This window comes from Erpetoichthys calabaricus, chromosome 11 (genome assembly GCF_900747795.2).
Source record: "Erpetoichthys calabaricus chromosome 11, fErpCal1.3, whole genome shotgun sequence".
Classification (NCBI taxonomy): domain Eukaryota; kingdom Metazoa; phylum Chordata; class Cladistia; order Polypteriformes; family Polypteridae; genus Erpetoichthys; species Erpetoichthys calabaricus.
The window spans coordinates 145,644,285-145,660,817 of record NC_041404.2 but is presented as its reverse complement, the minus strand read 5'-3'; the positions used below and the strand labels follow the sequence as shown (position 1 = coordinate 145,660,817).

The window sequence follows — 16,533 nt, the reverse complement described above, 5'->3', positions numbered from 1 at the left end:
GAAAGATCGTGGAAGTTGGCTTGCGCACGGTTTTCTGCATCTGGATTTTTTTGTGCCTACGCACATTTCTGCTTTTGTCCGTACACCATGTTTTAGTGTGAACTCTACGCATGGCGTTATGCATGAAGCCTCAGGTTACAAAATTGATCACCACAAGTGAAGCGTTACGAACAAAATGCAAGATCATTACAATTCCAAGGTTTCATAAACCTAACAGATAGAAATTCACCAAACAAGAGAGTCTTCAAATGTTTCTTAAACATGTTGAGGGAGTTAGAATCTCAGATGGAGGTGGGCAGGTGGGAGCTCCACACAAAGAGAGTCTGAATTGAGATTTGATGCTGTGCAGAACTGGCATCACCAGACCCCATTCATCAGCAGATCTGAGTGGTTGAGAAGTGTCTCCATGTACATTGGTGCTGATCCGTTGACTACTCTATAGGCAAGGATCTGAACTTAATTCAAGCCATTACAGGGAGCCCATTTATTGATCTGATAAAAAGAGTGATATGTGCCCACCACGGCTGGTTGAACACCAGGCATGTCGCTGCATTTCTTAATCATCAGCAGCTGCTTGGTGACACATGCCAGTAATCCTGCCAATGGAGGGTTGTAGTAGTCCAGACGTGAAAGGACCAAAGTTGTGCTGCATACTCTTGTCAGATATGGTCTGATCTTGCGAATGTTTGAGTATATCTGCAAGAGTAAAAGACTGCTGCATCATGGTGAGTGTATGACAGCTGGTCATTAATCACCACCAAAAGATTGTGTAATGACAAGGCGGGTGTTAGCAATCATGAGCCGACAACCTAGGATAATACAAAAAAAATATCTGTCTTTGTCATGTTGAGCTGGAGATGGTGTCCCTTCATTCAAGTTGCAATATCAGTGAAGTGGGCAGTGATTCTTGATACCGTGTGGTCCTCTAAAGAGAAAACAACCGGTACAGCCATGTATAATTGACATAGCACTGATTTGAGAAACCAGGTGGCTGGATGATAAGCCTAGCTAGGTGGTGTATCGGGAGAAGAGGAGAGGGCCCAGCGTTAATCCTTGGGGTACCTCCCACGCTTGCCTTGTGCACCCTTGACATCTCTCTTCATCAAGCCACAATGCAGGATCAACCAAAGAGATGGGACTTAAACCACCTGAAGGCAGTCCCAGTGATGGCAAGCTCAGAGAGAGTGGCAAAGAGGATCTGGTGGTTTAATGTGTCGTTGGCAGAAGAAAGACGATCTGGGATTTAAAATTTGTGCTTTCCACTATGTCCGGTTGTGCAATGTAGTTTGCTACTTTTGTGGTAAAGAGCATTTTTGAGGTCCATGGCAATATATCAATTTTACTAAAAACAGGGAACTCTGGCTCAGGGGGTGGGTGTAGTATCATATGGTAGCGTGGGCGAGAGACCCCAGTGTGTTGATAAGGCAATTAGTGGAGCCCACGTTCACATGCTGAGGCGTGTGCTTCAGCAGATTTCTTCATTAACGCTCTGAGGTCTGTAATTACGGCACCTGTGCCTGCTGAAATATAAAAGATGAGAGATCAATAGAATGAGACCAAGAGTAAGAGATTCAAAATGAATGAGATGTCTGGAGGTTAATTTGAGAGGAAGAGAGAATGAAATCAAAGCAAAGAGAAGCTGAGTTGATGCAAATTAATGTGAAAGCAAGTAGACCAGAAGTGAACCAGAGAGGAGCAATCGGACAGCACACACTGGGCAAGGTAGCTCCTGTTAGGCACTCAAGGAGTAGGCACTACCAACCGCTCTAAGTGAGCTCCCGCTGAAGGCCGAGGGATGGCAGCGGGACAAAAGGAGTGGGGCTCAAGGTGTATCTTGCGGACTTCCAAGAGATGGTGCTGGAAACATGAGTAGGATTTGAGGGATGAGTGCGCTTGCCATAGGACATCTGCTTTTACGGAGAAGACCTGACAGGGTGAGCAGAAGAGATGGCAGAGTGCAACAAGAAGCTCCAAGACTTGTATTGGCTTTAACGGACAGATCCTGGTGGTGCTAAATCTCATTTTTAAAATTGGATAATTTTATTATTTGTTTTTAGCCTCTAGTGAGCACTTTTATGGATTAAAATTTATTTGAGACTTTTCCACTGCTTTGTATTTAGAACGTTGTTTGCGAATAAAAGCTCTGGGCACTTTACTCTTACTGTTATGTGTCCTCATTGTCTACTCCATCCTTGGTTTACGTCTATCAATTTCCCGGCTTCAAGGGGAATGTGCCAGCTGTGGGCAACTCGGGCATCACAACCATTTACCTTTTGCTGTTTAAGGCCATCATGTTTTATTTATAAACCCCAGTAGCTTGAATCTTTTTCTTGTTCTCCAAATGTAGCTGGAGTTTGCAAATCTCAAGTCTTTGTGAGTTTGACTGAAGACAATTTTTCTTTATATTTTTTTTTTGATTGAGACATGGAAGGACTGCGTTAACTCTTCTAGTTTTTCTAGAAAGTGAATTAAAGGCATTCATTTTCCTGTTCTTTTCTGCCATAACAATAACCTTTTTATAAAATAAACTTAATACAAAGAGGCTCCAGTGCTAGGAATGATGTGGGTGGTCAGACATTTTTTTTTTTAAACTTTGGAAAAATGGGTTTAATAAAAAAAAAAAAAAAAAAAAAACGCATACACTCAAACTAGTTTGGTTCAAGAATTTTTAAGAATACTTTTTACAAATGAGCAAAAGATTGGGTCATCTTCACATGACATCTGGAGTCATTCAGAATACAGAATTCTGCAATGCATCTCCAGATTATGACGTATGATGGGGACTTGGTTTGCTACATGCTGCCTAAGAAGAAATGAATCTTTTGAAGACATATTGTTCTCTAATATTAGATATTCAGTGATAGCATCACACAATACTTTATTTTTGTGTTTTGTGACATCTGTGTTGACATGGTTCTGAAAAAAGAAGCACAAACTAGAGATAATAGAAACTTGTAATTTTTGTGTTTTGTCATATTAAGAGAAAAGAATTTTCTTTTACTGCCTTGTGACAAATGTGTTCTGAGACTGTTCACGTAAAGAAGACAGACGTTTCAAGGTAAGTTAGATATATACACTGATCATAGTGCCAGAGAGTTGCAATATGTTGCTTGTTGATCAGCATGTGCAAGTAAGAATGATGTTTACACCTAATGCACAGAGCACAATCGTTGGCCACTTACAAAATCCGCATCTTGGAGCACCACTTTAGGTTTCAGGCCTAGTACTTTTTAAGTTACTCCTAGAGTATGTGTAGATGTTGTGTAAAGATGTAAGAGGTTGTTATAATGCTTCAGGACCTTGGACTCCCAAGGATACATTTTTTTTCATCCTTGGGTTTATTTATTAGACTAGTACTGTTAGGATGGGCTGGATGGCAATTTGCCTTAAGACTCCAGAGTGGTGACTATCTTTGTCTTTTGTATTTGACCATGAAGCCCCTTAGTTTATTTTCTGTACAAATACTGTTGACTGGAGTTTTTGTTTTCATGTCCTCTGTTGTTGACTGGCAATATCACAATGATAAATTGACCTTTCCAATATATAGTACTTCCCTTAATACTGTTATTAGTTGAATTTTTTTTTTTTTTAAACCGTGGGTTTAATAGTGTATTTTATTTATATAGCTCCTTTCCCATGTTCAAGGTGCCTTCACCTAGATTGCATTTTTTAGTTTGTATTGTACCTGTAAAGTAGCCTGATCCTGTGCTTAGTGAAGAGTGCTACACAATAATAAATTGAAATGAAATGCAATTTGTGCTTCTGAAGTTAAAAACCTTTCTCTCTTTCTTTCTCTCTCCTTTTTTTTTATTCTTACAGAGAAAGCTACTGATGGCTCCTTGCAGGGGGAAGACTGGGCTCTCAATATGGAGATCTGTGATATCATTAATGAGACAGAGGAAGGGTAAGAGTGTTTGTGTGGTTTTTTTTTTTTTCCCTTCTCTCCCCCCCCTTCTCTCTGTTTGGTCAGATCCTGCAGACCAAAGCTAATAAATATGACACTTATCAGTCTGCATGCAAATGACCATGGTTGTCGCATTCATCCTTAACTAGGTATTAGTATTTGTCTATGTTTTGATGGGGTGGGGTCTTGGGATGACCCTATTCCCATTTAGTAAAATGAGTGTGACGAAAACAGCTTTACAACCTAAGCAGCAATTCATTTTGCGTCCATATGCTTATGTGGACTGTGTCTAACTGTGGATAGGTGGCTGTCTGTTCTTGGCTCTGTTCGACATGGCCCTTGATCCAGCATGCAGTCTGCACAGGGCAGCTTTGATGTCCTCTTCTCAGGATGGAAAATGGCAGAGAGAGCTTGGCCCTTTACATTTATGAAACTGGAATGTTTTGCCTTTCTCTCAGCCTGTAATTTAAGTCCAGTCTTGTTGTCCTTGACATGCCTCTTGGTCGAGCAGACTAGGCCTCCATTTCAGTCCAGTTGTGGCCCATTCATATTGTGTCGCTCATTTCGAAGCACACACATATGTAGTTTTGGACAAACAAGAATGATAGAATACACAGGTAACTAAGTCATAAGCTGCCTTCTCATGCCTGCTTCTCACTTTAGAGTCATACGTTTACTTGTCCCTTCTAGTCTAGGATGGATCTTAGAATGTAAAGTGTTCCTCCACACCTGACTCACTCTGATCAACTCTCCCACTTCCCGTCACAAATGACCACAGCACCTAACAAAGGGTCTTATCTGATGTAGTAATTCGATGTCGCATTACGCAACTTTTTGTTGTAAGACCTGTCATATTTGCTGATCACATCCACTGACCTTATCGCTGTACTAATGTCAAATTAGGCGAGTGAACATCGCAGCCCATGTTATATTTAATAACCGAACACTGTTCTTTCAGTACGGTTGTGCCCGCCTCTCTTTCGGACAGCCAATAGCGTGTTGCCTGACAGAGTGGTGGTTTATGAAGGGTTAGCAGCTGCAGCGAGTTTAGTAGCAACCTCTGCTGTTTATTCCTTTTTTTTTTTTTTCTATTCCCATTTTGCTATGGTTTGCAAAATATAAGGCATCAGACAGAAAAGCCTCTCTTCTATTTGTCATGTTCAAAGCATGAGTGCTCTGTGTTTGTGATCATTGTACTTCTGGATGAGTATTCATTGGTTCATTTGATTGTCAGCTCTCCTGAGTACACAGCCCACCACTCCGACTAACGAGAAAATCAAATCTGCTCGATCTTATTCTAGCCTAGTTGAAGACTGGTTGGTCTCAGTTATTAGGCATGTCACATTAGGTGATCTGCTTCAAGGCAGCATGCGGCTGACTGCCTCTGTAAGCTGTAATTGCTAGAAAAGTCATCTATTGTAACATGGTCTTAAGTCGTAAATATCCCCACACCAAGGAAGGACTGGCTTAAACAGCTTTCCTGCATTTTAAAATATGATATTGTTAGACATTAATAATAAAAAATGCTAAAATGTGGTAGTTATTTTTCTCCATTACACTCAAATCAGTTTCCAAATTGCAATTGACAAACTGTCTATCTTTGAACTTTAAAGTGGGTATAGAAAAGAATCCCCACCTTTGAAATATTCCTTTTTTTTTTTTTTTTGCTTTACGGCCTTAAATGAAAACTCACACAAAAAATATTTCTTCCCAACTTTACTTACTCAATGCAACCTATAACATCCAAGTGAAAGATATCACAGATACAGTTCAGAAATATTATAAAAAATCAAAAACAAGAAATACTGAAATTAATAAAGGATCACTCCCCAATGTCAATATTTTGTTGAACCACCCTTTGCTTTAGTGACAGCCTTGAGTCTGTTGGGATACTTCTCTATTAGCTTTGCACATCTAGATTGAGCCCACTCGATAATTGGATGGTGAGCGTTGGTGGACTGCTATCTTCAAATCTTTTCACAGATTTTCAATGGGTTTTAGGTCTGAGCTCTGACTGAGCCACACGAGGACATTCACTTTTTTTCACCTTCAGCCACTGTGTGGTCAATTTTGGTGTGTGCTTCAGGTCATTGTCGTGTTGAATGGTGAACATTCTGCCCAGGTTTTCCTCAAGAATTTGACGGTATTTTGCCCCCTCCACTTTTCCTTCTACCCTAACGAGAGCCCCAGGCAGAGAAACTCCCCCACGACAGGATGCTGCCACCTACATGCTTTAGTGTAGGTGTGGTGAGTTGTGGATGGTGAGCTGCATTGGATTTCCGCCAGGTGTACCGTTTTTGGTATTGAGGCTGTATAGTTCGATTTTGGTCTCATCTGACCGTAAGAACTTTTTCCACTTGGCATCAGAATCTTAAAGGTACATTCTGGCAAAGCTCAAACGAGCCTTTAATGTGGCCTTTCTTGAGAAGTGGCTTTTTCCTTGCGACCCTCCCGGACAAACCACAATTGTTGAGCGCTTGTGAAATTGTTGTCACATGCACACAGTGACCACTCTTTGCCATCAAATCCTGTAACTCCTTCAAAGTGGCTATTGGCCTCTGGGTAGCCTCTCTTACCAGTTTTCTCCTTGCTCTTCCATCCAGTTTGGTACCACTAGGACCCTCCCTGGATCCGGCCATCCCTCCAGACACTTGCCACTTCTTTATTATGGACTTTACTGTGCTCCTTGGGATTGATAAAGCCTTTGAGATTTTTTTTGTATCCATCTCCTGCCTTATGTCTGTCCACAACTCTATCCCTGAGATGTATTGAAAGTGGCTTGCCACCCATAGTGAATTGTTTACTGTCAGTTGCACTACCAAGCAAGGGAATGGATGCTCCAGGAACAGCTTCACTAATCACACTGATTACAAGTGATCACAGGTGGAAGGAAGCCAGTAACCATGGTCTGCAATGGAAATGGTGGGCACTTACAATATTTGTAAACTCAGTCAGGTGTATTGGGGGTGATCCCTTTATTAATCTCAGTATTTCTTGGTTTTTTATTTTTTTAAATTCTTCTGAACTGTAGCTGTGATATCTTTCACTTGGATGTTATAGATTGTATTGAGTTAGTAAAGCTGGAAAAATATTGGTTTGTGTGTTTTCATTTAAGGCTGTAAAGCAAAAAAAGGGAATATTTCAAAGGGGAGGATTCTTTTCTATACCCACTGTATATGTGGCCCACTGTAGTTCTTACCCATTTTTAGTGAAAAGTGAATGTTATACAAAAGAAAACAAATCAGATCAAGTAGGTGTTTGCAAACTGGAGTGCAGAGAAACAAAGCTTCAGACATAGGTTTGTCTTATGCATGACTACACAGGGTATAACCAGTCAGTGACAGTGACACAGTGTGGCTGGCTAAACAAGGACATTATGGTGGACATGTAGTAGCAACATAAGAATTGGTGCCACTCCTAAATTTAACCAAGAATATTGGAGAAGGATATTTCGGGAAAACCGGCATCCTGTTAATCTGGTGGTTGTTATCAGCACATCACTATAATGGTTCTAATAACTTTGTGTTGCTTTTTTATCATCTTTCCTTCACTAGCAATTTTTACCTTTTACCACAAAAACAGTATTTTAGTTTGTCCTCAAAATAAAACAATCTCATATCTCAAGCTAATTTCTGTTTCCCAAATGGTGTTAACACTACTTTGCTGCTTGTTCTTACTTGTTAAAATTAAAGCAATTCATCTTGTAGACACAGCCACATATATTCATTTAAGAAGTTATGTAATTTCTGCCCTAAGTATAATTTTTTTTTCTTCTTCTAACGGATTTAGGTCACCCATCCACTTATGAAACTCAGGATGTGGCAGAATAACAATGCAAACCAGATAAATGTGCGTGCTTGGGTGACTGTGCTGAGAAAAGCAAAAACAAATAAATAAATAAACTGCTCTAAAACTTATTTTTTTCTTCCTTGTGTGGGAGAGACCAGTGATATAAGATGCTTTTCTGGTAGCACACTGGGAACAGGGAGAACCAGGCCAAGCTTGTTTATTATTATTATTTTTTCTTTAACAACACCTTTTTCTGGAAGTTGCTGTAACCACCCATAAAATTACACTGCACAGTTTTCTCCTACTGCATACGGGGAAATCTCGCCACTGGTGGAATGGCTTCAGCAGAACGGGATGACATGGTCACTGATTGGTTTCAAGAGACAAGTAGAAGTGTAGTTCTTCTGAGGTGCCTTTTTTTTGGCATTAATAGTTTTTTATATTTGTTTTGTGTAATATTACTTTTTGTACAGCATGTCTCATGCTTACTGGATTGCAGATCAAATGTAAGCACTGCATCCTGGATAGATATAAGTGCTCAGTGTAGGGTGATCTACAGCATAGCTATGTGTATAGGCTACACCTTTGAAAAGAGTTTATACTTCTGCATCCTGCCACACTGCTGACACATGCCTGAATGATAGTTGGCACTATTTGTAGGATGCAAGAAAAGCAAGTGATCCATTAAGATGTAGGCAGTTTTTTGCCCTGCAGGATTACTGTTCCTGTTGCTACAAATTTTTCTCCCATAGGTGAACATATTTGTCCCTCACATTTTGTACCTTTTTTTTTTTTTCATACATTTATTGACTTTCCTAACCAGAAGATGAATGAAAACCTGTTTCAGGAAATGCGTACTTACAAATTGGTCAATCAGAGTTGTAGAGTTCACGTTGATGTAAAGTCATGTTTTCAGGAGGTGAAGTGTCAAACTGCACTATCTATTGCATAAGCACCGTAGACAACACAGCAGGTGCGACATGATGGTATGAATCAGCTTTAAGTTGTAAGGATTCATCCATACTAAGAAACTACATAAATGGATACTAAGAACCATTGTGACTTTGATGGAGGTAATGGTAGAACAACATGCTGAGACAACAGCTCTTGTGGTACGGATTCCATTCCCTGAATTGTACAATGGGTTTATAAGAAATCTGCACAAGCTACAACAAACAGGTAATTGAGTTCACAGAGACAGCCTCATTTGAAACACAATGTTCAAACATTATCTTATACCAAGCAGTAGTGTCCTCCATTCCTTCCTCCGTTATAGTAAACCGTAGTCATCCATCCATTTCTCCGCACACCAGACCCAGGTTTCAACGGTAGTGGACTCTTTGTAGACATCTCACATTAACTAGTGTGGAGGAATTGCTTCTGTGTCACTGTGTCCTACCATCAAAAATTTCATTATGTGTATGCATAATGACAAAGAATTCTGTCTGTCTGTCTGTGCTTTTCACACACTCTGTCTGTCTGTGGCTGGGAGTGAACTGTCCCCTTCAGGACTTGCCTTTCTTTTTATATTCTTCTGGAGATCTGTGATCAGAGTGTTTGTCCCTCGAGACTCAGACTCCCTAGTGACCTACTTTGGTGTGTTGTTCTTGTGAGACTTCTTTTCTGTTTTTGGAGTCGAGTCGAGTCAAGTTAGAGAGCATGCACTGGTACAGTGCATTGCCACAGCCACTACACGACGAAACAACTTGGGATCCTGGTTGACAATCCCCAGGCAACCGGGGTCCAGTCCCACCCTCTGGAAATTACCCTCTATCTGCCGCAGCCAGTGTTACGTGGGCGACCCTTTGGCCTGGTCCAGCCACTCAGGTCCCCGACAATGAGGATCCTACGAGCCAGATCACCCTCGGAGAAACGTGCCACATGGCTGTAGTGCCATAACTGACGCTCCCTCACAATGCAGGTAATGTTCCTCATTCGGGATCCATGAGCAACCACTCATTTGACACAAAGTCAAACCAACTGTACCCAAGAAAGGTTTTTGGAGGAAATCTGAAAATGTTTTGAGGCTTTGTAAGTGCCTTGTCCTTTCCTCCAGTGTTTTTCTGTGTGTTCCCATCCTGACTTATTTTCTTCTGGCTCAAGCATTAACAATTATGTGACAGAACTTTTTTGGTTTGTGAGCTCTTCAGGTGCAACTTGGGGACAGCATATAATATCCAGAATACATGACAACAGGAAGGCAAAGCAAACTTTGATACTGGAGGGAAAAAAACAACTGATGATGTCTGCAGTGTACAATAGTTCAGGGCTAAGGGACAGGAAAGTGGCAACAATAACAGTATTGTGAGAACATGATGCATATATTCTGTGGGGCAATTAAGCAAACATCTATCACCTACATTTGATGTAATCCATGTGTAAGTAAAGCCTGCTTTAGCTTATTTACTTATAATGGAAAAACACGTGGAACCAGCCTGGATGAAGCTACTCTCACACCTTCTTCTCTTCTGGCTCAGTATGAACAGTTATGTGACAGAACTTTTTTGGTCTTTGAGCTCTTTAGATGCCACTTGGTGACAGCAGATAATATCCAGAATATAATTTTTGTATAGCGCTCTTCAAGTTCTCAGGTAACATGTAGTAACTGTCTTTACTAATTACATAATGTGCATTGCTCACTTTGGCATACTCCTATAAGCTGGTGATACATAAGATGAAAACATCACCCGAGCACAACTTTGACCCTCAAATCCCACCCAATCTCATTTACATCATTGAAGTGAGAAACCTCTGCATAGCTGTGTTGGCTTGCTACACAGTATAGAAATCTGTGTAATATATTTTTTTAAATGTTTAAACCTAGTGCATGGATAGTTTTAAGTCATATCTTGTTTGTAGTCATCTTTAAAATCATTTCAGAATCATGTAGGGGGACCAGTCCCAGTGAGAGAGATTGTATCATGGATAAATCACTCTCAAATCTTAAATTTTCACACATGGATTGAATGTTTTGCACAAGGCCAGACTTCTCTGTAAACATGGGTTGGATGTTTGCTTGTATCAAGTGTGCCATTTTTCAGCATATGTATCCCAGACAAAATGTTGTGCCATTAAGCAATGCTAAATGTGAGAGAGAAGGCAATGAATGATGTGTGGTTCTCTGTTGAGCTTTTAGTTTCAGTGTAGTTGTCTGTCAGTCTTTGTTTCATGCAGCACTTTCATAATGATTGCTTACTGCAGTCAAGAACAACATCACAGACGGAATACTGAATCAATGAGGCCTGTCTACTGAGACCAGCTACCTTTCATGGCTGATGTTTTCCATTTCAGACCAAAGGATGCCATAAGAGCACTGAAGAAGAGGCTGAATGGGAACAGAAACTACAGAGAAGTTATGCTCGCCCTCACGGTAAGTGCCGCTTTTCTCAGAATAGCCATTTTATTTCCATGTAGTTTTCATTTGTCCTGCAGCTAAACACTAGGTAATGTCTGTCTGTATTTGCAATCATTGCACAGGTACGGAGGTTAAAGACCAGTATAGTTTATGACTCGCTTTTTGTGAGTCTTTGCATAAGCTTTACATCAAGGACATCAGAATTTCCATTGGGCTACTGCAGAGGGTGACTTTATAATTAGTTTTGGGGAGGGGGGAGGTGGTTTGGGGGGTCTTGGTCAAATGAACATTTGGTGCTGTCATGGATAAGAGAGGCATCCAGTCTGCACTTGACTATTGAGAAAAAAGGATGGGTAGCATTATTTACACAGGTCTCAGTTTGTTTGTGTCACAAATGTAGGAAAAAGGAAAAATAACAAATGTGACCAATGCTTTTTGTTTTTGTCTGGTTTTATCGGTCTATTAATGCCAGCCATTTTTGAAAGTATATATTTTTTTTTATTAATTTATTTTCTCCCCCACCCACTTTAACTTGGTTTGTTGTGAAGCAGATATTTGTGTCTAGGAGTCATATTGTTTTAAGAACTTTAGTTTCTGTCTTTTTTTTTTTTCCCCCCCTGTTTTAAGTAGGTACGTTCAGAGAGACTAGGCCCACCATCCCAGACAGATGTTATACGAATGCAGCTCTGGATGTTCTATACTTGAGTGAAACAGGCATTAATTGGCTGGCTTGTACATCACTCCACCAGAAATGTTCTCCCTACTTTCCTGGTGTAAAACTAAGTTTAGATTACTAAATAATTACTACAGTAAGAAAAACGTTTACAGTGAAGGGTGCTGTCCTGCAGTCCTCCATGTCCATATGGATATGATATGTACGAAGGAAGTCTGGTGCTCTAAGTCTCGGTGGAATCTTGGTGCTAGATGATTCCTGAGTTAAGACATACCAAACTTTATTGCCTACGTTGAGTTGGTTAAACCTGATACATGGAAACGTCTGTAAAATTTGAAATGCATGTTGTCCTCTCTTCAGAGGCCACTGACACTAATTTGTATCATGCAGGTCCTGGAAACATGTGTCAAAAACTGTGGCCATCGGTTCCATACTCTGGTGGCCAATCGTGACTTTATTGATGGAGTCCTAGTGAAAATAATCTCTTCAAAGAATAATCCCCCAACTATTGTGCAGGACAAGGTTCTGGCTTTGGTTCAGGTGAGTGGTTTTTTTTGGAGGGGGGTTGTTATATGCATGTTTTGGAATACCTGGAATTGTATTGTGCCCAGCAGATATATAGGCTGAGAACGATGGAAGCAAGTTTTTCAAAATCACTCCTGTCAGGTTATTGTACCACAAGCCACTAAATTCACATTATCAAGGTAGATAATGCAAAGCAGTCTACATATATTAGTTAACCCATCACAGTACATAACTAAGTTTTTGGAGTCTCCAAAGTGACTGCACATTTGCATAGTTGGCTTCCATACATCCCTCAATGCAAGTCAAGTTTTTCAGACTCCCATTTTTTCAGGTAGGGCCTAAAACCTCTCCAAACTTGTCTTCTCTTGAATTCTCTTGACATCTCAGAATTGAAGCTTTTGCTTTAATCAGCAGTCACCTTGTTGAGAAATACAAGGGAATCAGTCTTGAGGTTGCAGTTTGCTCCCACCTGTCATTCTACAACAGTTATATTTTCATATACACACATTACTGCAGTCCATAAGTATTTGTACAGTTTTCATTGGTGTGTCCGTCTACACAAGTGTACAGTTTTTAAAGTGAAACAAAGGGCATGAGCTTTCAGGGTACATTAAATCAAGGGTGTCTGAGTAAACAATTACAGGTATGGTGTAGGAATTATACTTCTTATACAGTATGTAGGTATCAAAAGTATTTGAACAGACTGCTGTTTATCTTAAATAAATTTGTCACTTTTTAATACTTATTGACTCCAAAGGATTTACAACTGACTGCCTTATTTCTGGACCCATAAACAACACTAGGTGCTGGGTTTCAGCCATCTTCAGTTCCCCGCTGATTTCAGGGGCTTGTTACTATTAGTCTTCAGCAAGATTTGGGTCAGGTAATTGACTTGGTCTTTCAAGAACATCCCATATTTTGGCCTTGAAGAACTCTTTTTGGTTACTTTAGCAGTATACATTGGGTCATTCTCCTGCTGCAGTGTAAAGTGCCATCCGGAATGTTTTGATTAATTCTCTTGAATCTGAGCAGATCAATTTCCCCCTGGGGACAAATTAAAGTTTGTTCTATCTATCAATCATATAGTGCCTTTCTACCTACCTACCATACCACACTTAGAACAATCAATAGGCCTTTTTATGAGATTCATTGTCCAGTTATCGACAATGTAATAATGCACACCTGGCCAAAGAACAGGTGAGTAGCCAATTATGTAGTTATTTTTTTATCCCTTAAAATACATTGTTAGGGACTACATATGAAAGTGCTGTAATTCCTATACTGTGGATCTGTTTTTTATGGGAGTAACCTTGATTAAATGTTGGCAGTCTACAATAAAAGCTGCTGTCATTTTCTTTCATTTCAATACTGGTATTTTTGGGTAGAGAGGCATACTAATAACAGTTGTGTCACAGTTCACATATATTGACCCCTCTAACATTCACAAACTTGACGTTCACAGTCTCTCTCAGTAGGCTTATGCACCCCCTGCCCCTCTCACTATCCTGGTTCATGGCCTGGACACTCCAGCAACCCCTCTGAAGAGCCAAAGAAGTCTGTTACAGGGCTTCCCAGCTAAGACGAAAGGTCTATGGTCTTTTCATTCCACTCCTGACACCAATGTAGCGCTCATGCTAAGTGCCAGAATGGACGCATTTGCACTTTACACGGCTCATTTAGGTGGCTCGCTATCCTTAAAAATGCCACTCGATGTTGCAGGTTTCCTGTTTTCATGGATACTTCTGCCACTTGTAATGTTACACCAGCGTATACAATGGGTGACTCATCTCGGGGTGATCCAGCTTGTCAGCTCTATTGTAGGAATAAGAATTGTGACTGTTTTTTCCCAGTACAACAAATTTAAAACGGCATAATCATACAGTATGTTTGTTTGCATGTTTGGGGGCGGGAAGCAAAGTATTATTCGTAAATTTCCACATTCACGGTGGTCTTCCACCTTTAACCCTCATGAATATAAATGGGTTACCTGCACTTTAGGACTGCACTGTTAAAGGAACAAAGAAAGTCCTTTCTGTCTGTCTATCTCAGGTTTAAGCACTGAAGTTTTCTTCCAATTCATCTACACCGCAGTCCAGAGACCTTCCTGTTAAATATTGCATTCTGGCTCTTTCTTTCTTTTTTTTTTTTTTTTTGCAGCTGTTTCCCAGCTGGTCATCATTTCTCCACTTTATCATTTACAGGCATGGGCAGATGCTTTTAGAAGTAGCCCAGACTTGACTGGAGTCGTCCATATTTATGAGGAACTGAAGAGAAAAGGAATAGAATTTCCAATGGCAGATCTGGATGCTTTGTCTCCCATACACACTCCACAGAGGGTATGTTGCACTGACATTCTATCCTTCCTCAAGTAGAACTAGTTATCTTGTGCAGTGTGCCTCATACATGAATCACTGTTTGAGTTTATGTGAAAAAGCATGGTGTCCCAGGTGGTGGCCTGACATGCAGTCAGTATTAAGACAAATAAAATAAGGCAAAGAAAACGGAACAAAGCCCTATGTGCAAAAGAATGGTGAGACGACTGGCCCGCTAACCTAAAATTGGGAAATGAAGCTTGGTTGTACACCTCTGACTCTCCCTTTATAAGTTGAAGAAAATGAATCTTTTACTACTACAGTATATATTGTATTCACAGTAAATGCATAAACACACAAATTGCATTTAGCACTTTGAAAAACAAAGCAAGTTTAGTGATTAATATGACTAAATCATGACAAAATAATTATAATGTTAAACAACTCTAACTTATGGAAGTTTGAGAGCAGAAAAGCTACATTTCTGGAGAAAATAAACCTCCTGAGGGTTTATGGTTAGTTATAACAGACAAAGCCACCATCCTGCTGACCCAAGTGATTTGACTGCTCACCTCCTCGTGAATATTTTCCATTATCATAATTATAAGCTTTACAGTATAATAAGAAGAAGATGCAGTCTTTTTATTTTTGAATCTTGGGACACCCAGTGTTTATGGTGTTACTTGAGTAGGAGTAGTAGCTTGGTCATGAAACTGTAGCACCAATGAAAATAAGACCAACTAAAACCTGATGTTTGTCAGTCTAGAGACTTAAACTCCAAAGTGTTGGTCCACTTCTTGAAAGCCTAACCAAACATTTTGGCTCATTGTTCCTTAAATAGAAGCCGAGTAACACTACCTCCACCACGATGATGGCCTGCTTACTTCAGTGACACCTCTTTGGTCCAGAATTAAGGCAGCCATTGACTCCAAAGGATTTATAACTTAAGTATTAAAAAGTGACAAATTTATTTAAGATAAATCAGTCCGTTCAAATACTTTTGATACCTACATATAAGAAGTGTAATTCTTACAGCATACCTGCGATTATTTACTCAAGCACCCTTGATTTTAAGTACCACACTTAGGATAACCTGTAGGCCTTTTATCAGATTCATTGTGCACAAGTGTTTAAATCAACATTAAATAAATGAGCACATTTATTGGAATAGATCAAAAAGTGTGTGAACATGATTAATAAAATAATGCAGGAAAATCAGCCCAGTAAGGCCTGGTTAGTGGAGGGCTGGGGATGTGTGGGGTGGGGGGATGTTGGAAGTTTATTATTAAAAGGTTCTTCTCTTTGTAAGATAAATTACTGCATGCTAGCAGGTTGGGATTTTTGCGTGCTTCTCACATTTATCAGTAGTAGATTATCAGCATTTGTATCTGCAGACTTAAATGTTAAGACACGACTGTAATGGTGATCATTTTTTTTTTCTTTTTTTATCTGTTCAGTTTATTTTAAGACTGTTGTTACTTCTTAGTGTGGGAGATGAATTATGAAGCATTCAAACTCGTCACATGTGTGACATCACTGCTTTGGTGTGGCTGATGAGGAGCAGTTTCTATTACACGTATTAGTTTGTTTTAAATCAAATGTCTCCATGTCATATGCTCTGATGGAAGCACCATTTTTTTACTTGCTGATTTTATAAGGTGTGGAGTTCAAGCCTTCTTACCAAAAAAATTAAATTGAGGTAACTTGTGTCTTTTAATTTAAAGTTGTGCGCTTTGCAGAGTGTACCAGAGGTTGACCCAGCCACTAATATGCACAAGTCTCAGTCCCAGCAGAGGATAAACAATGCACCCAGTTTCACATCTTCACAACCTGCCTCCTACAACGCTCCCCAGGTGCCTGCCGTACAAGTGACTGGACCGATCAATGTAAACTCTGAACAGGTATGGCTAACAATCTTCTATCTTGTTTGAAGAGCTCATTGTGGTGTGTGCCATCCATGTGGTGAGGGAGGATT

The 16,533-nt window shown here is 40.0% G+C and overlaps 2 protein-coding genes across 2 annotated transcripts in view; one reads left to right on the top strand and one right to left on the bottom strand.

Moving 5' to 3' along the window:
* LOC114661106 (retinoic acid-induced protein 1) overlaps positions 1–16,533 on the bottom strand; it is a 684,250-nt gene that overhangs the window by 401,792 nt on the left and 265,925 nt on the right.
* Positions 1–16,533, top strand: part of LOC114661104 (TOM1-like protein 2) — a 93,439-nt gene that overhangs the window by 30,623 nt on the left and 46,283 nt on the right. The window contains 5 exon segments of the mRNA XM_028814236.2: positions 3,820–3,904; positions 10,985–11,063; positions 12,112–12,261; positions 14,448–14,582; positions 16,298–16,459. Coding sequence (XP_028670069.1) covers positions 3,820–3,904; positions 10,985–11,063; positions 12,112–12,261; positions 14,448–14,582; positions 16,298–16,459 — 611 coding nt within the window.